The sequence below is a fragment of the Sciurus vulgaris genome (genome assembly GCF_902686455.1).
Source record: "Sciurus vulgaris genome assembly, chromosome: 1".
Lineage (NCBI taxonomy): Eukaryota > Metazoa > Chordata > Mammalia > Rodentia > Sciuridae > Sciurus > Sciurus vulgaris.
Window position 1 is genome coordinate 39,862,299 of NC_136461.1, and position 27,729 is coordinate 39,890,027.

The 27,729-nt window shown below is 33.5% G+C and overlaps 1 protein-coding gene across 1 annotated transcript in view; it reads right to left on the reverse strand.

Moving 5' to 3' along the window:
* FAF1 (Fas associated factor 1) overlaps positions 1-27,729 on the reverse strand; it is a 488,868-nt gene that overhangs the window by 77,684 nt on the left and 383,455 nt on the right. Inside the window, exons 14-15 of the mRNA XM_079154561.1 lie at positions 21,551-21,687; positions 16,814-16,902 (exon numbers count right to left, since the gene is read on the reverse strand). Coding sequence (XP_079010687.1) covers positions 16,814-16,902; positions 21,551-21,687 — 226 coding nt within the window. The remainder of the gene's footprint in view (positions 1-16,813; positions 16,903-21,550; positions 21,688-27,729) is intronic.

Consider the following 27,729-nt stretch of genomic DNA (forward strand, 5'->3'; position numbering starts at 1 on the left):
TGTAACATAATCTGCATAAATGTCAGGTTTCTTTTCTGGGGGAATCTTCATGCTAATTACTAGGCACAGAGCTTGATACATAGTAGGTATTCAACAAATGTGGACTGAAGTGAACTGGGAGGATAATTAGGTGACTTCCTAAGTCACTAAAACAGAAAAGTTCCTGCCAATTTTATAGATTCAGTGATATCAGAAAGAAAAAAGTATAATAGCTAAAATATTTTATAATTTAAAGTCAAGTTTTCAAAACCTGCCCCCAAGGCCAAGTTGACAATTATCTTTTCTAAGTAAGTACCTAGTTGGTGTACTTACTTAGAGGAAGCAGAGATTTCAGTAATTAAACTGTTTATAAGTAGACTAATTAATTAGGCACAAGCAAGACTAAAAATTTATCTTAATTTCTTCTTTAGTGTTCGGACGTAAAAGGTTTTTTTCTCTTCCAAGTTATAGTCTAACTGGGATAGAATTAGAGTTCAGATAGTTCAGATCTTATTTCTGAAAATTTCTCAGGTCGTAGGGCATTCTAATAATCTTACAAAACAGGATATTTAAATAATATCTGATATTTTCAAAGTAGCAGAATTAGATATTTCTCCAAAGAAGACATAAAAATAGCCAAAAAATACATAGAAATGTGTTTGTTCATTATCCTTAGTCATTAGGGAAATGAAAATCAAAACCACAATGATAATACCTCATACTTCTTAGTATGACAATTAATAAAGATAAAATAATTTTTAAAAAATAGGTAAGTAACAAGTGTTGGTGAAGGTATGAAGAAACTGGAAACCTTATTCACTGCAGGATGGGATGTAAAATGGTGTATTCACTCTGGCATACAAATGGTAGTTTCTCAAGAAGTTTAATATAGAAATCATTAAATAATGCTAGTGCTCAAAAAGAGTGAAATAGGCTCATGGCAAACCCCACATTCAATATTTTATGTGGTTACTACCTATAATATTAAAGACTGGTAAAATGCTAGACTAACTGGTTTATTTTTACAACTCCACTTAGTGATAGTTTTAAACAGAAAAATTTCAAAATAATCCACTGTAGAACTATGAAAACAGAGAGATGAATTCACAAGTAGCAAGTAACTTCCAAGTCCTAACTGTGATCATTTAGCTTTGCTAGAATGTCCCTGGAATTTCCGGTGGTGATGTTTAGAAAAGATTCTTTTTCATCTCTATAGAGGTGGTATGTGGGAGTAAGTTGAAAAGCTGGATTTAGGACTGGTTTGCTAATTTATTTAGTGGCAGGATTTCAAATGATGAATTGCTGTCTCAATGTCTAGAGGAAACTGGATAACTTGTGAGAGTTTATGTTAAGGCTAGCCAATCCAGAGACGATCTACACATCTGCCTGGTATCCTGGGATGGAACCCACATTTTTTAAGCATGATGCCTCAGTTCAGACCCTGTCCATCTCTCACACTAAAGTATTTGCCTCGTTAAAGGTGTCACAAAATCCAGTCCCTAACCATAAAACTCATTCACTTATACATTTATAAAACAATTACTGCACATCTATTTGATGTTAGCCTTTAGATTAGGAATTGGAGACAATAAGATGAATAAGATATTTCCTTTTCTTATTAGTTATAAGAGATAGTTGTATAAGCTTAAAAAGAAAGGAAATATACATGTGGGTGGCTTATGGGTTCACCATTTTACATATTCTGCTTCTTTTCATCTCCACAATACCATAATAGGGTATTACTATTTCCAACTGACAAAAAGGGTAAACTGAAATGTGAACTGCCTCTGTAACCTGTGCAAGGTACATAAAAGGAACTAAATTATACTTGTGTATTTTTCTAATGCCCATGTTCTTTCCACTAAACCAATGGTTCGCAAATTGTTCCTATATTTCATTTGATATATGGGAAATTTGTGGAAAAGGACTAACTGGACCACCAGTGGAAATTCTGAATCTTTTATTTTTAACAAAGGTGTGTGCTCATTGGACTACACTTTGAAAAGCACTGTGCTTTCCAAAGCAAACAAAACAGATAAATCATAACAAAATAAATATTATTATAAAGATATGAACAAAGTGTGAGCAAATGCCATAGCCATCAGAATTGGTTTCATAAATCACAAATTAATTATGTCAGTTTTTTGCCTAAAAGAAGTGAATATTCATTATTTGCAGTTTAAAGTTCAAACTCAATAGCAGAACACAGATGTACCCTAAGAAAAATGTGCCCTAGTGTACATTTTCGACCTCATTTCTCCTAAGAACAACTCCTTGCCTTATTAAATGATTTCTCCTTTCCTACACGTCCCAATACCATAACACCTTTATGCTATATCTTACTTCCAAATTTTTGCCTCATCCTTTTCCCTCAATTCACAATTATCATTTCCTATTAATTCACCAAGTTCAGTTTATATTATTATTACTATAGAAAATACTTCCTGAGTACTTAGTATAACTTAGGTACCAGTCTAAGTACTTGACTTAGACTTGTATCAACTGATTTAATCTTCACAACAACCTATCAAGTAGCTCTGACTGAAGTAAATAACTGAGGCACAACAAGATTGAGTGGTTTTTCTCATTTATACAGTTGCTACATGGAAAAAAGCCAGTATTTGAATTCAAGCAATATGGCATGCAAGTTCTTAGTATAACTTATAGCTATTTTTCATGAGACAGTGAGCTACTTTCAGTACTTACCTAGGGCTTAATTCAAACTATATTTCTCTTTAGATTCTTCTATCCTGCTTGGCTCTCTTACTCTCAAACTTCCTTCCATTCCACTTGTATATGGACTATGTTTATCCATTTTGAACCTAATTGTTCCCTAATTGCTTCATAAACTGAGGTCTCATTTATAAAGTAGCAAGCTCCCTGAGGGTAGAAACTGTGTCACTCTTTATAGTTGGCCTGGACTTATCACATGGCAGTCACTGAAAGAATTCTTGGGCTGAAATACAGAGCAAGTATTTACCAGCTAACCTGTTCAGTGATTAAAGATAAAGCACATGAATGGGTAATAGGTAGTTCCTCCAAAATGAAAAGTAATGTAGTGAGAGAATGGGCAGGTGTTAAGACAGTTCCTTTCTTGATAAAAGTATGTTATTTTGTAAAGCAAATGTGAAGAGGCTCTGAAGCATATGATGGTTTGTTCTCCATGGATGGCTAGTCCTGACTTTCAAAGTGAAATTCTATAGTTTAGTCTCCCAGTAAATAGTAATTAGATACCCATAGCTATACATTCAAATTGATTACTGAATTACAAAGTTGCATAGATAGTTTTACTCCCTCCCCAGGTGAGAGATGTTCACAAAAACTTTGGGTGGGTTGCAAAGCTGAGTATTTCTATTGCTTTGTGTGAACAAACTAGTTCAGGATTACAAAGTATATGCTCTTTGTTTCAGTTACACCTGGAATAATTACAGTGAAGAGAATCCCTAGGTTGTATTCTTTGTACTTTACATATAGTTATTTTAATCTGTCTTTTCCTTAGGATAAATCCTTTATACTTGCTGCAGGAGTGTAATCAAATACACACACACACACACACACACACACACACACACACACACACATATAAGATAAGATATAAAAGCTTTATGAATAGGTGAAAATGAGAAGGAAGCATTTTTTCTAGTGAAAGTATGAAGGATTATTTTTTCAAAAGAAAATATTATTTAAAAACAAAATACTAGAATTCAAAATCATTTGAAAATCTCCTTCAAACCCTCTCATCTACTGGATGTGCCATTATAAGAAAAATGTTTTATTTAAGAGAAAATAACACTAAAAGGAGAAAAAAAAATTGAAATAGGATTGACTCTATAAATGATCTTCGACAAATAACTTATAGAAGTTATCTGTTTCTTCAACTGTAGAATGATGAAGTAAAATTAAATGAACTCTAAAAGTTTCAGTTCAGTAAAGAATAAAACGGATAAGATTTATTTATACAGTGCTTATTATAAAAATAATAGGTGTTAATGCATCTGTGTGCGTGTGTGTGTGTATGTGTGCTGCTGGGGATTAAATCCAAGGCTTTGTGCATGCTAGACAAGTGTTCTACCACTGTGCTAATACTCCATCCCTTTTTAAAAATTTGAGACAAGTCTCACTAAGTTGCCCAGGCTGGCCTAGAACTTGTGATTCTCTTGTCTCAGTCTCCCAAGTAGCTGGAATTACAGGCATGCACTACCATGCCCAGCCATCAGTACATGCTTTAACACATATTTTATTTAATTTTCAAAACATGCATAGAAGATAGGTACTCTTATTATCTGCATTTTATACAAGAGGAAACTGAAAACTAACTCAATATGTCAGTGACTCAGGAATGCATTTGTCTATTATGGTACTGGGATCACACCTGGGCCCTTTTCCATGTTAGGCAAGTGCTCTACCATTGAACTCTAGCCCTACTTCCCCAGGAATGTATTTTTAAGTACCTCAGGTGACTGTGATGCTAGTCACTGCACTATATTTATGATAACTGCCACTCCAAAGGCTCCAATCTGTATCTCTAAAGACTGTGTGGTCCTGGTGTCTACAAAGTACAATTTCTTTCCAGTTAGTGCATAACTTGGGTCAGTCATTAAATAATTTGTGCTATAATTTGCTCCCAGTAAAATGGAAATAATACCCATCTTGCAGAATTTGCAAATGACCCCATCCTATGCCTATAATGATAGCTATTATCATAGGCACCACAGAATTATTAAAAATGAAAGAAAAATAATTTAAAAACTCATTTTAAAGCCAATTCAATAGACCTGTTTATATTCCTTTTTAAAAATTTTACTTTAAACAAATATACAGTAAGACAGATTGCTTTTGGCATGCAGTTCTATAAATTCTAACACATATATAGATTTATGTAACCACCATAACATTCAGGATACAAACAGTTTCATCATCCCCCCAAATCCCTCAGCATATCCCTTTGTAGTTGTAGTCTCCCTTGAATCCTCCAGCAACCACTGAGCAGTTCTCTGTCCCTAGTTATTTTTTTTTTTCTTTTCAAAATTATCACAAGATGGAACCAAAAAATATGGAACTTTTAGAGACATAACAGTTTATTTATTCATTCACTTACTGAAGGTGAACTGAAGGACACTGATAGACATTTGGATTGTTTCGACTTTTGGTAATTATTGATAGAGCTTCTACGACCATTTATGTACAGGGGTTATGTGTGTGTGTCTGTATAAATATACATTTTTATTTTTCTAGAGTAATACCTAGGAGTGGGTTGCGGGTCATTAAATATATTTTTAACTTTCTGAGAAACTGTCAAACTGCCTTGCATTTTGTATTCCCATCAGTACTAGGTAAGAGTTGCTCTATATCAGGCACCTCCATGTTCTCTTTTTAAACTTAAGGGCAATAGGAATCTCTAATTCAAGTCCTCAAAGCTACGCAAAGCTGTGTTGGGTATTTTTAGCACACAAGCAGAGAACTGCTTCAATACAATAGTAGGCAGCTGAGAATTCCAAAGCAAATCTTTTAGAATAGTTTGCTTCAGTCTGCTAAAACAAACAAAACCCCCTAAACATTGAGAAACATTTCTTTGTGGTAACTAACTTTGATGTGCTCTGTGCTAAAAATAGCCTGCAAAGATGAATATAATAGGAAATGGGAGGTATATATGACTGTTGTTGAAGAACTATCTAGTAAGCAGTTAAGAATCATTTTTCTTAATGAGTAGCCTTCATTAATTATGATCTGTGTCCCTTTTGGCTGATAGGAGAGTCCTCCAAATTAGTCACCTGCTGGAAATGTACCCTTACTTTTTCTAAAGACATTTCTCCACATGTCACCTGCCACATGTTGCTAGTCTTTTGAGTTTCAGGTTAAAATAATTTTCCTGGTGCAGCCTTTCTAATCAATGCAGTGCATCTATATCCATCATGGAAATTATGTCATTATACTGGAATCTTTGCATATTATCTATTTATTTACCAGTGTCGAGCACAATACAGGCATATAGCAAGTCCATAAAAAATGAATAGTTTTAGTGGCCAAAACAAACGGTTTGCATGCTGAATATCTGCATATTATCCTTTAAGACTATAATGTTTTTTTCTACAAGTCTTCTTGGTCAATTCTGTACCTTATATTTAATTGCCATTGCTGTATTTGGATACTATATTGTAAATACCTATTTCCTGGAATGATAGTTAATTGGATGGGGTAACTGGAGTCAAGGGAAGCTTACAACTGAAAGAAAACTGCCAGAGAATTCCCCAAGATCTTTCATAAGAAACATAAAGATCAGAGAAAAGTTTGAAGACATAAAAGTGACTTAGTAAAAATTCTCATGGAAGAAAAATCTCTCATTCTGCTATTATTTTCTGTATAAATTCTTGCCTTTCTATAGGCTGGCCCCAAATGATTTCAACTTACTTATTTTATTCATGCTTTCCCCTCAATTTTTAATGTTCTCCTTTTACTTTGCACATGTATATTTTACTGCCCTTTTCTAGAAACACAACAAATCTTACCTCATTAGAGAAGGACTTCCTGATGAGAAAGAATGATCCTTCTGAATTTTTTTTAGGTAAGAAAACTGCTGCTAGGAATATTTTTCATAAGGATATGCTTTGGCTCTCCATCCTGAGATAGTAAGTTCCTTAAAGAAAAACACTGTCCCTCATACTAATTTAGATAAAACTTGCATATAGTTATCATGTATACCCTGCAGAGTAGCTCTATTGAGCCAAATAACACGCATAACTTCACACATTTATCATTTTTTGTGGCAAGATCTCACACTATTCTAATCCAGAAACAATCAGAAGGAGTCAATTTGGTAGCAAACAAATTCAAAGTACAGATAGATTGAACATGAAAAAGTACAGCTTTCAAATTCCTTCTCATAAACGTGGTCACATAAGGCTCCACGGAAGGAAAAATTCATGAGGGGCATGAATGTCTCAAAAGTTAGGGATTTAGGTTAGTGTGCAACAGGTAAGTTTCTTACGATTCTATTAAAAGGATTTATGAGAGAATATTTCCATTAACATTTTCTTTAGATGTCTGCCAGGTTTATGACAGTGGGAAGGTCTCAACAGCCATCCAAGACTTTAGAAGTAGGTGTTCAATTTTATTTGGAGAACATTAAGAGAACAACTTTTAAAACAATAGTACATAAAAGAAAACACAAAAACTAGATTTTTTTTTTTGTCACCGAAGCGAGTTACTATTTCCTAACTAGAAAAGTAAATATACTTTGTTAGACCTTATTGCTTTTGAAAACAAAAAGTAGACAGGTTGGGCTAGTTATTTAACAATGAATGCTTTTATAGTAATAAATGATGACAGAGTATATAAAAAAAGAATGCATTACTGAGATATTATCAATTGTGCTCTGTCATTACATGGCAGCTCCACCCAGTTTAAGCTTGTCAAAAAGTGTTACTGTAATCCATGAAGAAGTCTTCACCTCAGGCAAAAGAGGTAAAATTGTGGAGGGTTTACTCTGAGCAGGTGTGTTGAATTGTAATGCCAATGTTGAGTCACAAATCTCTTTACATTAGTTTCATCTGTGACAATCATTAACTTCTATTCTGAAGTGTCAGGTATGGATGAACTGATCCATCAGCAGACATTTTAAGAGCAACAAATGTAAACAAAGAGGGAGTAGGTATGTTTTTTTAAGTGAGCATTTTTCTATGCGCAAAAGTAGACAGTTATGATAAATTTTCTTATCCTACTCAAGTGAATATGATATTTGGGAATCTAGTCTGACCTACTTTTCAGGTCAGTCCATTCTGATTATATCTAATCTTGGTAAGAGCACTGATTCAATTTATTCCATGACTCTATAATATAACTGCACCTCAGCTTTACAAGGTATCATGATGTATGCAAAGCAAATAACTACATATTCTGGCTTTGACATAGTCGTATGACTGTGGGCCACTACTTAACCTCTGTAAGCCTCAGTTTCCTCCTCAATCTCAAAACAATAGGGCAACAATTATTTCAAACTAAAAGAGATATTTACAGAAAGTAACACAGTGCTTGGCAAAGCAGATACTCAACACGTGCTCAGTCCCTTCTTTAAGGTACTTCTCCTGAAATCCTTGCTTTTACAAGACAAAGTTTGGAATTTAATGCAGAATAATAAACTCCTTGGGATTGAAGGCAGAGCTTGAATATTTTCCACTCTATGTTGGTTTCCAATAGGAAAACCAGAATTGAAACTATGTATGTATGTCTGCTGTCTGTCTGTCTATCTATCTATCTATCTATCTATCTATCTATCTATCTATCTATCTATCTATCTATCTATCTATCTATCTATCTATCTATCTATCCATCTATCTATCTATCTTTGGCACTGGGGATTGAAACCAGGGGGGCTTTACCACATGAGTTACACTCCCAGGCCTGTTAATATTTTATTTTGAGAAAAGATCTCGCTAAGTTGCTGAGGTTGGCCTCAAACTTTTGATCCTTCTGCTTCAGCCTCCCAAATCAGCGGGACTATAGGTATGTACCACTGTGCACGGCACTATGTGTATCAAGTTCTTTTTTTTTAATCATGGAAAAATAAGCATAACAAATAATACACTATTTTAATTATACAATTAAGTGGCAATGATTACATTCATAATGTTGTGCAACTGTTACCATTATGTACTTCCATAACTTTTTCATCACCCAAAAGAAAACTGTCCCATTAAACAATAATTCCCCAAACTGCTCCACAGCTCCAGAACATGCTAAACTCTAATCTACTTTCTATTTCTAGGAATTCAAGATTTTTTTCTTTCAAATATTTGCCTATTCATGAATCATATAATATTTTTCCTTTTGGGTCTGCTTTCTTTCACTTAGCATGTTTTCAATGTTCACATTATAGCATGCATTAGTACTTCAATCCATATTATGGCTGAATATGATCCCTTTCTATGGTTATACCATGTTTTGTTTATCCACTAATCTGCTGACAGGTATTTGGATGGTTTCAATTTTTGGCTATTGTAAATAATGATGCAATGAACATTTGTGCATAAATATCTATGTGAATCCCGTTTTCAACTCTTTTGGGTGCATTCCTAATAGTGAGATTGCTGGTTCACGTGGTCACTATTTTTAATGTTTTGTGTGTGAGTGTGTGTTGGTGGGGGTGCTTAGGGACCAAACCCAAGGCCTTGTACATACCAGGCAAATGCTCCATCTCTGAGCTACATCATCAGCCCTATTTAACTTTTTGAGGAAATGCCAAACAGTTTCCACAGTGGTTGTCATTTTACATCACTACCAGCCATGCAAGAAAGGTTCCAAATTTCTCCACATTCTTGTCAACACTTGTTATTTTCAATTTTTTTTTAATCATAGTCATCACAGTGCCGGTGAGGTGTTAACTCATTATGGTTTTGATTTGCATTTCCCTAATGACTAATGAGTTGAACATCTTTTCATATGCTTGGTGGTCATTTGTACCTCTTCTTTGGAGAAGTGTTTATTTCATTCCTTTGCTCATTTTAAAAATAGGTTGGTTTTTTACTTTCTTCCATTCTACGGGTTGTTTTTTCACTATCTTTTTAAAAAAATGCAGTGCTGGGGATCAAACTCAGGGTCTTGGGCATAGTAGGTAAGTGCTCTGCCACTGCAATACATTCCTTGGTCCCCTTTTATTATTTTGATAGTGTATTTGGATGCACAAAGTTTTTTAAATTTTCATAAAGTCCAATCTATCCACCTATTCTTTTCTTACCTGTTTTTTTACTGTCATATCCAAGACATAATTGCCAAATCCAAGGTCATGAAACTATTCCCTCATGTATTTCTCTAAAAGTTCTATGCTAGTACTACACTGTTGGTTTTGATATTGTAGGCTTATCCTAAGTTTTGAAATCAGGAAGTATGAATCCTCTAACTTTGTTCTTCTCTTTCATTGTTGTAGTTATTTGGGGTCCTTTGAAATTCCATTTGAATTTTAGGATGGTTTTATCTATTTCTCAAAAAGTACCTTTGGTATTTTGATAGGAACTGCATTAAATTTGTAGATGGTTCTGGGTAGGGGATTTAGATTTCTAAATTTTATTAGTAATTTTTCCATTCCATTCCACTCCATGAACAAGAATTTTTCCCCCATTTATTTGTATCCTCTTAATTTCATTCAGAAATAGTTTGTAGTTTTCAATGTACAAGGTATAGGCCTCCTCTGTTAAACTCATACCTGAGTACTTTATTCTTTTTAATGCTATTATAAATGAAACTGTTTTCTTAATTTCCTTTTCAGATTCTTTATTGCTATCCTACACCTGACTTTTTATATTTTGATTTCATACCCTGCAACTTTGTTGAATTCATCTGTTAGCTTTAATAGGTCTTTGGTATGGAATCCTTACATCTTGTACATATAAGATCATATCATCAGTGATAGGGATCATTTTACTTCTTTTCCAATTGGAATGCTTCATTTCTTTTTCTTGCCTAATTGTTCTGGTCAGAAGTTCTAGTACTATGTTGGATAAAAGTGGTGAAAGCAAGCATCCTTATCTTCTTCCTGACCTTAGGAGAAAAGCTTTCAGTATTTCACCACTGAGTATGATGTCACATGTGGGTTTTTCATATATGGTTTTTATCATGTCAAGGAAGTTCCCTTCTATTCCTACTGTATGTGTGTTTTTATCATTAAACAAATACTGGATTTTGTCAAAAATTTTTCTGTAGCAGTTGAGTCTGGTTAGTAACAGATTTATAGTTTATGTTGCATAAGTATATGGACATAAAATTCTTGTATGTTTAGTCCCAGTCCATTCTTTCATTTTAATTTATGTTCTCTATAATTCATTGGTTAAAAAAAATTGATTTTAATTCTTTTAATACTGAACACATTTGTCTATGTACAAACTAACAATTTTAGGAAAACTTCTAAGATATAATTTCTAGGTAGCAGAAACAATAAATAATACTATGAACTTTATTATCAATTAGAAGGTAACTGATTTTGATGATATTTCACAGATAGTTTATATTATGACTCACTAAAGTAGTGTATTGGTTTTTATATTTCATCTCTTTTCTTTATTAAAGATTTTTTAACTTAAAATCAATTTAAAAGTTCCAAGTAGGTATTACTGAGACTAGAACCATACACTTGTGAGCTAGTTTAGTTATACCTGAATATCTGGATCAAACAAGGACCCAAATGGAGAAATTTCCCATAAAATACCATTATAAACTGTCAGACTCAAAATCAACAAGTTTGCCATACTCAAAAGATGAAAAGTTGACTGCTTAACCTTGAGGTATACTGCTGAGTATTTTAATTCATTCTTTGGTTGCACTTATTCTAGAATGTTGTGTTTGTGTTTTTTGTTTTTATGGACAGGGTCCCACTATGTTTCTCTTGGAAGCTGGTTTTACAAGTTCCTTGGAAATAGGAGTATTTGTGTAGGTTTTTCCTCAAGGAACACACTTGTAAAACAATTTCTCCTCTCTGCTTTTAGCAATAAAATATTTTTAAACAGTGGTATCATTTCTCTCTTGTTTCAGCAACCAAAAAATTATTGATTTAACAGACAGGCAGGTCATTGGGCTTAACTTTTGAAAGCTTCATACCTTTATGAAAAATAGAAACAATAGCAGAGGTAAATGGACTTTTTCTGAGTCTGTAAAAATAAAAAATATTTTAATAAATAAAAAAAAATAAAAAAATTATTTCATATATTTACTTCTTAATCAACTTATTTTTTTCCAATGACAATTAGTGTGAAATCATTACACTTAAGAGTCAGCTCCTTTGGTTAGGGTTGTAGCTTGGTGGTAGAGTGCTTGCCTGGCATGTGTGAGGCACTGGGTTCGATCCTGAGCACCATATATATAAATAAATAAAATAAATGTTTTGGTCCATCTACAACTAAAAATATTTTTTAAAAAAGTCAGTTGTTTTGGTATTTCCTATACCAGCACTATAATTCTTGAATTATGTCTATATTAATGTTCAACTAGTATGAATTATGTTATGCTGACTTGCAGTATTTATTATACTATATTCTTCATTACTCTTATGCTTTAATGACCACAAATGATTTTTTGGAACTAAATATATAACTAATTTAAGCAAGGATAATGAATGCAAATTTAACAATAACATGAATAACATAAAAGTTCAGATACCAATGTCAATTGTTAAATGTGAAATGTATATGAACAAAACTGACTCATTACTTGTTCATATCTAACTGCATGGAAACATTGGTAATCAGATATTTCAGGAATTGTATCAAAAGCCTCTGCCCTAGAGACCTGAACCATTTTTGGCATGCAGGAGGAACCCAAAGAGTGGCTGTTATTATCTTAATTCTTGCTTGTATTAATTGTCTTGTAGTTTGGAAAAATGCAAGAGACTTTCTGACACACAGTGTCAGATTGCTTACACAGCATGTCTGGCTTACCCTGGCTAGGTATTATGGGCTTCATCTACCTGATCATTTGAAAGACTACTGTGATTTCTAGGTTGAAAGCTCAAGGATCTTGTCTATCTTGCTCACAATCAAGAGTTCCTAGTGCCCCACTTATTGTCTGGTATATAGTAAAATTCAATAAATACTTATGGAATGAATATGCAAATCAAGATGGCAGAAATTGTCATCTTCTATGTTCTGACCAGTTATGGAGAAAAATCATTAGATCAAGAGGTCTGAGTAAAAAGGCATTCTCTGGTATACTCAACTGACCAGTTAGCATTCTAATCATTAACAGTTAATGTGGTCAGCCCATTCTCCTCAAAGATATTTCTGAGTGTTAAATCTTCTATGATTTCCCTAACAGAACTACTGAGCAATGAGTAATCTTGTTATCTTTAAGAAGTGGCGTGGGAGGCTGGGGTTGTGGCTCAGTGGTAGAGCACTTGCCTAGCACATGTGAAGCACTGGGTTTGATCCTCAGCACCACATAAAAATAAATAAAGGTAATGGGTCCATCTACAACTAAAAAACATATTAGAAAAAAAAAAGAAGTAATGCGTGAGAGTGGGTGTGTGTCTTTATATTTTAAAGGAATAAAAGTAAAATATTCTTTGAAAGGTTGATCTGTTAAGTTTTGCTTTAAGTTTTTGTGCAAAGAAATTGTTCTCTGTATGTCTTGTGATGACTTATTCCTGCTTTAAAGAAAACAGCAGCGGAAGTTAGAATCTATATCTTATTTGTCATTGTTAGCCCTCTGAAGAGAATAGGAGTAACAATGCTAGGGCTTTAAACTGAGGGAAGGAAAAGGAGTGAACTGCTGAAAAATAGTAAAGTTAAGACAAATCTTAAGAGAAAAAACTTTACACATTTCATGTAGCAAACTACAAAGGTAACAATTTCCTCTGGCAATACAAAAGCTATAATGAGTTGAAAAGCTTACCCTTCCCATGCTATGGCAGTGCTGTTTTAAGTCCCAAATCAGAACCCTCTAAAATAAGCTGGCAATGAATGCCCCTTTGGCATATTTTGCCAATATTGTGCCAATATATTCTTAAAATTACCAAAAACAAATGAGACAGACACACACACACACAAAGTGGGGGTGGGAAGCACATACAACTTAACTGCCCTTGAAATCTACTCTGATCTCTAATATCTAGATTGTTATAATTACTACTTCTCAGCTATAAGTAATTCAAAGTCTAGGCTGGAAAGAAATAATCTTTGCATCTAGGACAGAGAGTTCTAAATGAGTTAATGAATTTAGTGTTGAGTGAATAAATGAATGAAACAGAGATCAGGAATTAAGTATGATATACTCTTAACTATCAGAGGTTTCTAAATTACCTATAGCTAAAAAAAGATTACGTATGAAAAAAATTAATTCATTTAAATGTTAGGAGGCATCTATCACTTGGAATGAAAATAAAAATAAAAGTAAAATGTAAATAAAAGTAAAAAATGGCTACTATCACAGTGATACTTGTTCTACTTATTCTCTTTGCCAATAGTCCCTTGTAAGAGCTAAGCACCTCTCTGTCCAAAGGACCTAACTCATGTTACATACTTAGTAGATACTCAATAAATTTTTTAAAAATATTTTTATTAGTTGTCGATGGACCTTTATTTTACTTATTCATATGTGGTGCTGAGACTCAAACCCAGTGCCTCACACATGCTAGGCAAGCGCTCTATTACTGAGCCACAACCCCAGCCCTCAATAAACATTTTATAAAACCAAATTATTAGTAAAAATGTTGCCGGGCGCAGTGTTGCATGCCTGTAATCTCAGCGGCTCAGGAGGTTGAGGAATGAGGATAATAAGTTCAAAGCCAGCCTCAACAAAAACAAGGAGATAAGCAACTCAGTGAGACCCTATCTCTAAATAAAATACAAAATAAGGCTGGAGATATGGTTCAGTGGTCAAGTGCCCCTGAGTTCAATCCTCAGTATCCTCCAAACAACAACAACAACAGCAACAAAATTTAGTAAAAATGTATAAAAAAAAATCTATAGGCATTTCTGTCATAAATTGAGGCTTGTATAATATATATGTCCTGGTTAGAGAGAAAGTAATCAATGATATAAAGGTTAGTTCTTTCTGGGTCACTGAAGAACGATTTACAGTATAAATATTAAAGTTCAGGCTTGGGTTTAATGGAAGGTTTATGCTGTACATAGGTACCTCTGGTTGTACTAAATAATGGAATCATTGAATCAATGGATGTAATTTAACCAAAGTTTAAATAAATTCAGGTCTAGGAAGCCATACTCTAAACTTGTTGACTAATTTGATTTTAATTACAAGTTTAACATGAAGTCATTTATAATTTTTTAAAAATAAAGGCAAGTTCACAATTATAAGGTACAGTGGTTTTTGTTACACATACAGCAGATACCAAATCAATATGATTTATATGTAGTCCCAAAGAAGTCCTTAAATTTAACAAAGCTTTTTTTAGGAACTCTATTAACCTGAATGATAACTTTCATGGAGACACTCTAAAATCACAAAAAAATCCTTACTTCTTACAGTTAAATTTCAATAATATGGAGCCTTGGATTTTTTCCTGTAACCCTCATTAAATTTTGTGCTCAGTATTAAAGGAATTAAAGTCAATTTTTTTTCTTTTTAACCAATGAATTATAGTGAACAAAAATTAAAATGAAAGAATGAACTGGGAATATTCATGCAAATATTGTATGGTCATATTATTTATTATACACCATAATCTGTAAATCTGGTACTAATGAGACTCAAGATTTAAATGGATGAATAATGTGTTTAGTGAATTATTGTCAATCAATGCCTCTCTTCCAGGATAAATGTAATCTTGAATGGCAATACACCTATTATTACAAATTCCTAACTAAGTACAGTACTTCATTATTTCAAAATGTCACTGTCAATTTATAGAGTAACAGATAAACACCTTTCCACCATACAGCCAACTGACTGCCTTTCCTTCAGAGTAAATGAAACACTGACTATTAAGAAAAATTATAAACTCAACATCTTTACAGCACTTAAGGAAACCTAGTGAGCATTAAAAATCTAGTTGTAAAAATTCTATCTTTGTTTATGTAGATATATGAGGGTTTGTATCATTGTAATCATATGTTGGTTTTTTTTTAACCTTATTTCACCTATATTCTTCCAAACATTCATTTATTCAACCATTTAAAAATATCTATTGAGCACTAACTTTTTTCTAGGTACACTGTTGATGGACAGTTATAAACATGAATATGATTATGATCCTTGCTCTTAACAAATTCATACTCTAATGGAGGACAGAGATAAGTAAATAAAGCAAAATGTAATACTACAGAGTTATATTAATATTGTCTACATGTTTCATATTTGCAATAACTTAAGGGTACTCTATTGAAAACAATCAAAATACCTGGAAATGTTCAGAAACACATTTTTCCTTGTTTGTTCTATAGAAATATTTTTTAACTAAAAACAAAAATTAGAAGGATAATTTTACAAATATCTGTAAAGCATCCTAAATTAACAAATGTAAATATCTGCTTCATGTTTTATCTTCAGGCTATTTTCCAAATCCAGAAATTTAATTTTTTAATTTTTTAATTTTGATTCGTTGTACGCAAATGGGGTTCAACTTTCATTTCTCTGGTTGTACATGAAGTACAGTCACACCATTTGCGTAATCATATGTGTACATAAGGTAATGATGTTTGTCTCATTCTATTGTTTATCCTTCCCCCCTTGATCAAATACTAAGGATTATTTGAGATTTTTATTATAGCTTCTATCAACTATATGACCTTGGTCAAATTTATCTAACTTTGACTCTCAGTTTTCTCATTTGAAAATCAAGGTAATCATACCATTATGGGCTACCTTTTCTTCCATTTGTCTCTCAGGACCTCCATTCTACATAGCTTCTGGCCCAGAGAGATTCTCCTGCCTACTAGCTTCTGACTGGGTTAGGTCAACAGAAAGTCTAGCAGCTCACAATACTGATGGAAAATTAAGTTATTTCCTGGTGCTGTCCTTACCAGGTCACCAGCATTTGATATAATGCTCTATCAAAAGCATCTATAGCATCTTCTAGGACTACAGAAAAGTGATAAAATCCATATAGTAGACAGAATTTCCTGGATTGTAGTTTCTTCTGTAAACATTTCTCTGAATTCAACCTCCTGTTATTACTCTAACAAAGTATAAACAGTCAATGTATTTAAACAAATTGTTAGATGCTGGGGTCATAAAACAAAGAGAACAAAAAGTAAACTCACTGGCATGAAAGACCTTGGTTAATCTGGAAATTCATTCTCATTATCCTTACCAATTATGATATAGGCATACAACACCATTTGACTAATTACCTCATCAAAATCCTATTAAAGGTCTGATTAACCTTTCAACTTACCTCATCCTTTATATCTTCCTGTTGTTGTGCTGAGAAGATCTCCATTGCAGCCATGAGTCTCATCATTAACTCATCCACTGTTGTGTTACCTGACAACACAGAAATTGCCATACTTTATTTTACATATAATTTCAAATGATTAAATTTATCAAACATAGTCATTCCAGAATTAATCAAAAAGGAATAACTATAGAGTCTAAAAATATAACAGACCAGATGTTAATATTGAGTTTTATGTTCTCATATTTTCATTAAAATAAAAAGAATAAAGTAATGTATTGGCTATTGAAATCTCAGAACACTTTGATTCAATGAGCATAAGTGAGAAGAATTTTTAGCACTATAAAGAATGTCCAAGTTAAGAGGTTCAAAAAATTTTCAAAAATATCTACTTAAGAACACTAGCATGACTACCAATTGTTTATGTCACTTGTTAGGCTAAGAAGTTTACATATATTATCTAATTTAATCTGTACAGCAATTCTATGAAGGGGTCATTATGATTTTGATTTTAAAATGAGAGAAAATGAGACTTAGAGAACTCAGGTAGTTTGATTAACCAAGAATAAGCTGGTTCAACGGTGAGGCCCAGATTTGAAACCAGATGAGTCTGACCAAAAAGCTTGTATTCTCTCACCTTAGTACACTGCCTTTATTTAAAATTATCTCCAAATATTGGTGAAACAAATAGTAGTAATACAATTTCTGAAAAAAGAAACTGTTTAGCCCAGTTTATAATTTTCCCCTTTCAGCCGCTTTCAAATGACTATAGTGTAATTTTTATGAAGAGGGTATTTAAATGTTTGATTTTCTTTAATGTCATTTTATTCCCTGCTCAAATCTATAACAAATATATTGCTATCTCTTGGACAAATGTAAGTTCTTTTTGTTTGCTTTGGTTGCAACTAGAAGAAAGAAATTCATAAAAATACACAAAGATAGGGTGGCTCTTCTGCTCTCAAATCTATAGGCAGAAAATTTTTCTCTGGGGCTTGAGAAGTTGTCTTCTTGTTACATTAATGAAATTCAGCCAACAAGGCAATGAAGAGCAAGCATCCTTGCTGTTTTTTTTTTTTTTTTTTTTTTTCTTTCCTTTCCAGAGCAGGGCTTCACTAACATCATCTTTCAATTGTCATTTCCCGAATTTTCTTCATGATCCTTGGCAAAAAGGGATAGGGAGCACCCTTAGCAAAATAAATGACCCTATTTGTTCATATCAATAATACTCTCAATAAATAAGATATAAGACAAACATTATATTGACACTAAGAAAATAGAATTGGTTTTGTAGTTAGAACTTCAACCAAGTTCCACTACTTAAAATTTACGTGATCTAGCATCTAGACTTGTTTAGCGTTAGACAAGAACTTAATAAATATTTATTTAATAAAAAAATGAATAAGAGAATGAGTAGAATATAGTTCTCTTAAGGATCAATTTTCTTATTTTTGAAATAAAGACAATGTGATTTCTATAAGGATCTTAGAAGTAGAGATAATATAAAGTATCTGGCATGTAGCATACACACAATCACTGGTAGTTATTAACAGGACAAAGATGGCAAAACAAGTTTAGGAGCACGTTCAATATAGATTTTGCTACTAGGCAGGTCTGTGAGAATCCATACCTTATTTGCAAATTTGAGTGACTAAGACTCAGAACATGGAAAAGAATACTTTATGAAATGAACTAGAATTGAAATAGGTGGGCTCTCAGGGAGAGAGAAAAAAGAGACCCTTACTAGATGAAGACACAGATCTACAAGCATAATCAGTCATGCTTATCTCTTTAGTTAAATGAACAAAACCTCCAGCCTATGCTTATACCAGATCAACTAGAACAATCAATTTAAATGTCACCAGGTTCAAAGACCTAAATAAACAATGTGCCCACAACTAATTTATGGCTAGACTACTTAACCAAGAAGAAACATTCTGAACCCCAATATCAAATGGCTGATATAGGGATTTGGATTTTCACAACAGCTTACCTGGGAACCCGATGTTCCTTCCCATGAAAATCATATATAAATAAATATATATGTGATTATATTATATATATATATATAATTATTTTATATATATATATATATATAATCATCAGAGAGGTCAACCCTGGGGGCATCATTTCCCTTCTCTTTTTTTGAGATGCAAAGGTGCCTGTACCCTGCCTTTGTGGTGTGAAAACCTTTGCTCTGCTATCTGTAATAAATCTTTGGTTGTGTCTAGCTTTCAATGTGTCCTGAAATTCATTTCAGCAGCATAAGTCAAGAATCTTCCCAGGGCTAAGTTGAGGTCACATTGCCCTCTTGTAGGGACATTCTTGGATCCCAGTCTGGTGACAGTTAAATTAAAATCCATTGCCCTCTTTTGTAAAGATGGAATCTTGCTAAGTTGCCCAGGCTGGTCTCTAACTTGCAATCCTCCTGCCTCAGTATCCCAAGAAGCTGGGATTATAGGCATACATCACTGAGCCTACCTCTGTTGCCATTTTAAAAAAATAGCTCTATTAATTTTTTTAATGTGGTGCTAAGGATTGAACCCAGTGCCTCACACGTTAGGGAAGTGCACTACCAGTAAGCCACAACCCCAGCACTCTGCTGCTTTTTTTTTTTTTTTTTTTTGCAGTAGGGGAGGGGGTTAAAGGGGTTGAACTCAGGGTACTTGACCACTGAGCCACATCCCCAGTCCTATTTTGTATTTTATTGAGAGATATGGTCTTAACTGAGTTGCTTAGTGCCTCACTTTTGCTGAGGCTGGCTTTGAACTGGTGATCTTCCTGCCTCAGCCTCCTGAGCTGCTGGGATTATAGGTGTGCACCACCAAGCCTAGCCCTCCATTGCATTTTGAACAGATCTTTATCCTGTGCTTGATTTTATAATATCATGCACTGATACATTTGGAAAACATGGATTCATTAAGTTATGTTGACACACTTCATTATATGCCATCAAAAAAATCAAATTTGTTAATATCACCACTAATGTCACCAGAAAAGTATTTTAGCTGTCAATCTATGGTGAAGGATATGAATTTTTGCTTGACAACTCATTTTATTACTGGCAACAAATACCCATCAGTTCTTTTACTTGAAAGTGACCGATTCACTGTTCATTTTGGAGAAAATGTTTGCCAAATACCCAAGATATATAAGTACAGTCTGTAAATTATATTTTCAAGTAAATATTTCTGGGGGGGGTGGGGAAGAAAAGAAAGAAACTAGTTCAGCTCAAGCAAGTCATAAGTGCTCTTCTCTGGGACAACCATGTAGCATGGTTGCATTAGCATGTAGCAGAAGTGTTTAATCCCTATTTCCCATTGTGTAACAAACCATAAGAGTTAAAATTTAATAAAGTCATTGATTCTTATAAGGCCCTTTCTCTTCTAATTGTAAAACTAAGGCAATGAAGAATATGACTACTAGTATAGTTTTGTGTCATGGCCTTCACTCCTACTAAGGTACCAGCAGTTTTACAAACCACTGCTTTTGAGATACCAGTGCAAGTTAATGGTGCACAGACATAAACTCAGCTACCTGGGAGGCTGAGGCAGGAGGAGTGCAGATTTAAGGCCACCTGGGAAATATAGTAAGACTGTCTCAAGTAAAATAAAAAGGGCTAAGGATGGAGCTCAGCCTAGCACATTGCCTAGCAATGTGCAAGGTCCTGGGTTCAATAAAAAAAAAGTCAACAGAGTAAAAACTAGAAAGAAGTCTTATTAAAATAGTAAGAATAATTTTGACTTTGTAGAGAACCTGAAAAGGTCTAGGGAACCTCAGGTCCATAGTCTATACTTTGAGAATCACTAACTATTACAATATGGCCACTGACAAGGAAAAAAGAATGAAATTTCATTCTCATTATCCATTTACTTACCCTATGGAAATCACTCCCCCCACTCCCCTGCCAAAGGTCTTTTTAAAGACAGGTATGAAACCAAATGCTTTTTGTTATAGAGAAAACATAAAGTACCAGAGGTTTTGTTTCGTTTGGGGTTTAAAGATACTGGAATTTACAGTCTTCCCCTCCCCCACCAGACTTAAATGAGGTAGAAATGAAGCATCCCAAATACAAGTTGTAGCTTGGGGTATGCGAAAAATCATTTTCCCAGTGGAAAAGAGAAGATATACTGTTTTCACTTAAGCTTTGACATGAACAAGGTAATATTTTAATACTAATTCTTGGAGTGTGAAAAGAGAAAACAAATGATTCACTTATATTTTGGTAAAGAATGTACTCTGGTTAAATTTACAGGCATTTGATAGCTTCATGCCTCAGGGTTGCATCTTAGACATGCATCAAATAAGGAGAAACAACTGTCACTGTGAACAATTCAATTTGCAATATACAGTCATTTGATTTTCTAGATTACAAAAGATAAGCATTTCTTTCAACTAATCAACATTATACTGATAAATCAATATGAATAGGAAGTTGTATTTGACATATGATTATAACCTAGTTGCTAATTTAGAGAATTTAGCAATTCTGAATATTTAACTTGAATATTCTATGCATCAAAGGCAGTGTAATTTTATTCAGATGTTTCTGTTGGATTTAATGCAGCATATTTCATTTTTTTATAGCACCTAAATTCTTTGAAGATATTCTTCAGGTTATTCTATATTTTAAAATGCAAAGATGTTCATCAACAGAAAGAAGTATTGTCAATTTTAATGATAAAAATTATAAGTCTATCACTCAGAAAGACTTTATTCTTGCTGTGATATGTACTTTACCTTGTATCACGTTTAATACTTCATTAGATGATCGCTTTCCCATAATAATCAGAAAAAGTGGAAACTGATCTGTTTTTTGAGTCCGAATGGTTTGTGCAACAACACTGCCAAAGTGTCTATTACACATTGTCAGAAACCTTAAATGAGACAAAATCCAAAGTCAGTTTCATTTCAGAATTTAATAAATTTACTAGTACTTCCAACAAAAACCTTCATTATTAGTTATGTAAAAATTAGCTTACCTTTTATCGATATATAAAATCTTGATATACTTTCAACTAAATCTTAGATGATTATCATACAGAAAAGCAGGAAGTACACCCTAAATGTGGTTTGGGGCTGATAGCATAGGATTGTCAGTCTAAATATTACAACCTGTACTACCTAAACTATGAGAATAACAAATCAAATGAATTTCAAGAGGAGAGACTTTCTTATATAGGACAAATAATACAGATAGACTGACTAGCAAGATTCTAGGAAACAAGACTTAGCAACATTTTCACAAGTCTTTAGAATCAAGAATTGCACTTTGTAAGAATTGTGTATTCTCTAATATATTAGAAGATCTTCTAGTTTTGTACTTAGTATGGGATAAAAATAATAATTCTAAGCTTTTGGCCCCAAAAGCTCAGAGATATTAGCATACCGAAGTCTAGCATTAGTATTCTTAACACGATCTGGAATAAATGAAAAAACTGATAAAGCTTTTCTCTTCTATTAGAGGACTGTTTGAAATTAGCATTTCTTTCAAGAGAAAAGGGTAGCTTATGATATGTTTTCAGATCTGATGGTAAAAAGTAAATGTCATAATAATAATGAATTATGAAAGACCAAATGCAAATATAGAATGCTTTAATAAGATCCAATTTAATAAAGTCTGTAAAAATAATGGACTTTTAATAACACAGGTCACAAAAGGCAAAACAGTGGAAATTCTGGGGACTAGCCACTGGTACTGGCTTATTAATTCTTAATTATGTTCATGAAAGGCAACTTAAATCGTGTGTTTTCTTATGCCTTATAATAATATTTTAGGTAACAACTCCTCTGAAATGTATGTTCTAGCTGATGAGCAAAGTCCTGTCGTCACATGCATTAGAAGGTAAATCTATTTGAAAAGACAAACGACATTAAAATGTCATGTGCTCAGATTCATTTGATATCCAAATTCAAAACAGAATCAAACCTCTTAATTTTTAAAACCAATATGTTTTCTGTCTAGAGAAATTCATCTCCCAAAATTAGGCTGAATCTTCCATAAAAACTGTGCTGTGACTACAGAAAGTAGATCTTGTTAAGGCTACTAGAACTGTCGGCAAGAGTGTCAAGACAAGTTAGCACTACTGCAATAAGTTCACTGGAAGGCAGGTTCATATACACATTTGGAGCGGCAATAACCAGACCTCATGGCAATTTGAAATGACAAGGCCTTAAGAAATCCATTGTCAGCCATGAAATATCAGTGCCCCCATGAAAATTCAAATCTTCACATTCCACAACTATTATGGGATAAAAGGTGCTCAAGCAGCCTAAGCCTCCATACCAAATTTCACACCCATACAGCTTTAACTCATCAATGGGGATGTGTAGATCAGGAGGCTAGCAAGTTAGGATCTCATTTTCTTTCTGCCTCTAACTAAAATATTTGAAGTTAGCCTTGACCCTGATCTGATCATTGGCAACCTCTAAAATTAAAGATGTCAAAAACAGTTGGAATGCCATTTTCTACAAAAGGGAGAAAATAAGTCCTTGTTGCTTTCACACCAATGGATTAAGTGGATATCACACAGTAGATGCCTATCACAGCACTAACCTCACAAACGATATCAAATATTACCTAAACAGGATACCCTCCAAAAAGGAAAGAAAAAAGGAAGCAAATGAATAGAAAGAAGGAAGAAGGAGAGAAAAGCATACAGGCTTAGTGGTTTTGAAAATTCCATTTCAAGACAACTTTGTCCAGAAATTGTGACTTCCCAAACTTTCTTTTTGTGAAAATGAGCAAGCATATTCAAGAGAGGTACAGTCTTTAAAGACACACAGGCATTCAATTAACTAAGGATTGGCGTCATTCTAACTTTTTGAAAGGAATTGAGAAATATACAGGGATCATGTACTCAGCTGACACCGAAGAGTAGCCTTACATTAACACTTTGTTCTAATTAAAAAAAAAAGAGACAAATTTTTAATTAATTTAGTTAATCTTCCTAAAATTTATCATATTTGAGATTGCAATCATTGAGAACTTTTAGGACCAATAGATTGCAAAAAATTACAAAGTTCCTACTTCGAAATTTAAAAATTCAGTTCAAAACAGAAGAAAAATGGGAAAAAAATAAGTCATTGTAAGGGAAAAAGTACAGTTGTTATAATTACGGTATTTTCTTCCCTTTGACCAGATAAAAATATTCTTATGTGCCTAGTGGCAGGGACAAAATAGTCAACACGACTGTAACTGAGTCTGCATTTACCAGAGTCAGATGTCATGAAGGATAAGTGATATCTACAAGTCATCGGATTCCTGCAATCTTAAATGCAAAAAAGGAATCAATGAAAACTATTCCATAACAAAGGGAAATGGCTCTTTCAATTATAGGATTTATCTGGGCAAGGTGGGGCTCACCTCTAATTCTAGTCACTTGGAGAATGAGGCAGGAGAATTTCAAGTTTGAGGTCAGTCTGGACAACTTAGTGAGAGCCTGTCTCAAAATAAAATTAATAATAACAATAATAGTAACAATAATAATAACAACAGTGCTGGGGATGTAGCTCAGTGGTTCTCTAGCATGTGCAAGGCCCTGAATTTAATTTCTGTACTGCCAAAACAAAAACAAAAACAAAAACACCCACAAAAAATTGAATAAAACAATCTATGTATCATAGGTATATTTGAGCATTTGAGGAAGGGAATAAGAAGTTGCCACATCAACCCCCTAAAACAGAAAGATAAAATGAAATTTGATCAGAGACAGAACAAATGCTCTCACTAAGTGGGTAAAATGGGCTGGGAATGTGGCTAAATTGTAGTGCTCCTGCCTACTAGCATGCACAAAACTCCCTGTCTGTCTGTCTCTTACACACATACAACTAAGGGGGTAAAATGAACAAGGGAGATAAGAAAAGAGGAAATGAGAAAATGAATTAAAGAAAATGGTTAATCACAAAGCAGGTAACACTTTCATGTTCACTAGTCCTTGCCATTAGAAAACCAAGAATGGAATGATAAGATACATGAGTTTTACTTAAACTTTAGAGAAAAATAAATAGACTATCTAAAGGCTACCATGTATTAATAATTAGTAAAGCACAGACTTTTTTCCTACATTGTTAATGGAAACCCCGACTACTAATAAATCAGATATGGAAAAAAGTAATCTTAATTAAAAATAGAATAGTTTAGTTTCTTTCAATCAAAGTTGTACTTTAACAAAGCTGTTACTCCAAGCTAACAGATGTATTAAATGAAACCTAGCAATTTATGGAGGGGAAGTTGAAATTTTATAAACTTATTATCTACTACATACTAGGTATTGTAAAAGAAGACATACTTGATTAAAAAATGGGGGGCAAAAAACTGCCACTACTCTAAAACACCTGTAATCCTGTAAGGATGAAATAAGGTAATAGTAATAGTCCCAAAACACTCTACCTAGAATATGGTAGGCCATAAACATTAAAACTGTAGTCACTTTATTTTTGTTAAACGCAAAATGATACTTAACTTTTTTCTTTTTTTGGGGGGATTGAACCCAGGGCCTTGTGCTTGCGAGGCAAGCACTCTACCAACTGAGCTATATCCCCAGTCCTGATACTTAACATTTTTATCATCACATTCACAATTAAAATAATACCTTTAGGCTTACACTGAGAGTTTTTTGCATAGTAAATTACGAATTGTTGAATAAATAACAATACTTATTGGATTTTATTCAGAAAATGATAGAGCAGGTATCATATTTGTGTAATAAAATACAATTACAGATGCTGCAGCTGCACAATATAACGAAACTAAACATGAATCTAAAACTAAAATCAGTCTTATTTTTAATATATTTATATTTTTAAAAAGTTAATTTAAAACCAATAATCAATATCAAAATAATTGTTTATCCTTGAACCATATCTTTTTGATAATGTGTGAACCATTTCTCCAAAATTAAAGATTACTGGGCAGAAGAAATTCACGTTGAACAATGCTGATGGACTTTTCCAATACCTTCCAGTAGTTTGGATAATATTTTAATAGTTTTTAGAGGTAAGTCTTTTGTATGCACTTCCTTAACTGCAGCTGCTTGCCTACTTTTTAAAAAAACTATCTTGGTTTAAGAAAGCTCTTCCTTTTAAAAGAGACCAAACAGTTTTTGCCACAGTAGTAAGTCTCCCTATTTACATGTATTCGTTTAGAGTTTGTTCAGTTGTATTTATATAGATTGACACAAAACAAAACAAAACAAAAAACCAGAATGTAAGATAAAGAGGCTTAGAGATCATCTATGTATCTAGCAAATATACCATTCTATTTACCTCTTCTTTTTGTTTTATTAGGAAAAATTCACAAGAAGGAATGCCCCTCCCATTCCACTGTTCAGTTCATTTCTGGAGTTCCCACTGAGAACAATCTTCAATATGGCTGGCATATGCCCCTTTGTCCTTTGAGGGTGGCTTTGCTTTTTGCAAGTAGTCCTAAATCTTTGGTTTAAACTGAATTAGGAAAACAGGGTATATATAATTACACTGGGGCAAACTAACCATAAAGGCAGTGATCCTCAACTGCCAGTAGCCTAGGAATCACTTAGGGAGTTTAATTAAAAGGCAAGTTCCTCAGCTCCATCCTCTGGGGGTAAGGCCCAGCGAAGTGCCTTTTTAATAGATTTTGATGCAAGTAGTTAATGACCACACTTTGTGACACTTATCAGGGCAGAAAAATGCTTTCTTTGTAAGGATTTAGAAGTTGTTTCTGAAGGCGTTTTATATTTTATTTGTTTTAATTAATTAGACATGACAGCAGAATGCGTTTTGACTCACTGCATACAAATGGAGCACAACTTTTCATTTCTCTGGTTGTACACAATGAAGAGTCACACCATTCATGCAATCATACATGTAGAGAGGGTAATAATGTTCTTTTCATTCCACCATCGTTCCACCCCCATGCCCCCTCCCCCACTCATTCCCCTCTGCCCAATCTAAAGTTCCTCCATTCTTTCCTTGCCCCTGTCCCCACCCTGCCTTATGGATCAGCATCCATTTATCAGAGGAAACATTTGACCTTTGGTTTTTGGGGATTGGCTTATTTTGCTTAGCATGATATTCTCCAGTTCCATCCATTTACCTGCAAATGCTATAATTTCATTCTTCAAGGTTGAGTAATATTCATATATATATATATATATATATATATATCATAGTTTCTATCTATTCATCTACTGAAGGGCATCTAGATTGGTTCCACAGTTTAGCTATTATAAACTGAGCTGCAATAAACACTGATGTGGCTACATCACTGTAGTATGCTGAATTTAAGTCCACTGGCTATAGACCGAGGAGTGGGATAGCTGGGTCAAATCATGGTTCCATTCCAAGTTTTCTGAGGAATCTCCATACTGCTTTCCATACTGGTTGCACCGAATTACAGTCTACCAGCAATGTATGAGTGTACCTGTTTAAATTGTGTATATCCTCCTGATTCAATTTGGGTAGATCATATGTCATTAGAAATTTGTTGTTGTCTTTGAGAATTTCTATTTTAATGGAGTATAAATTTTCAACATAGTTTCTAATTATCTTCTGTATTTCGATAGTGTCCGTCATGATCCTTTTTCATTATAAATTTTTGTAATTTGAGTTTTCTCTTTCCTTCTCTTTGTTAGCATGGCTAAGGGTTTACCTATTTTATTTTTTCAAAGAATCAACTTTTTGTTTTGTCAATTCTTTTGAATTGTTTCTTTGTTTCAATTTCATTGAGTTCAGCTCTGATTTTAATTATTTCTTATCTTCTACTTTTGGTGTTGATTTGTTCTTTTTCTAGGGCTTTGAGATGTAACTTTAGGTCATTTATTTGTTGACTTTTTATTCTTTTAATGAACAAGCTCAATGCAATGACTTTCCTCTTAGCACTGCCCTGAAGTCATTTCTTAAAGAAGTCATCCCAAAAATGTTTCAGGTGATGGAGCTTC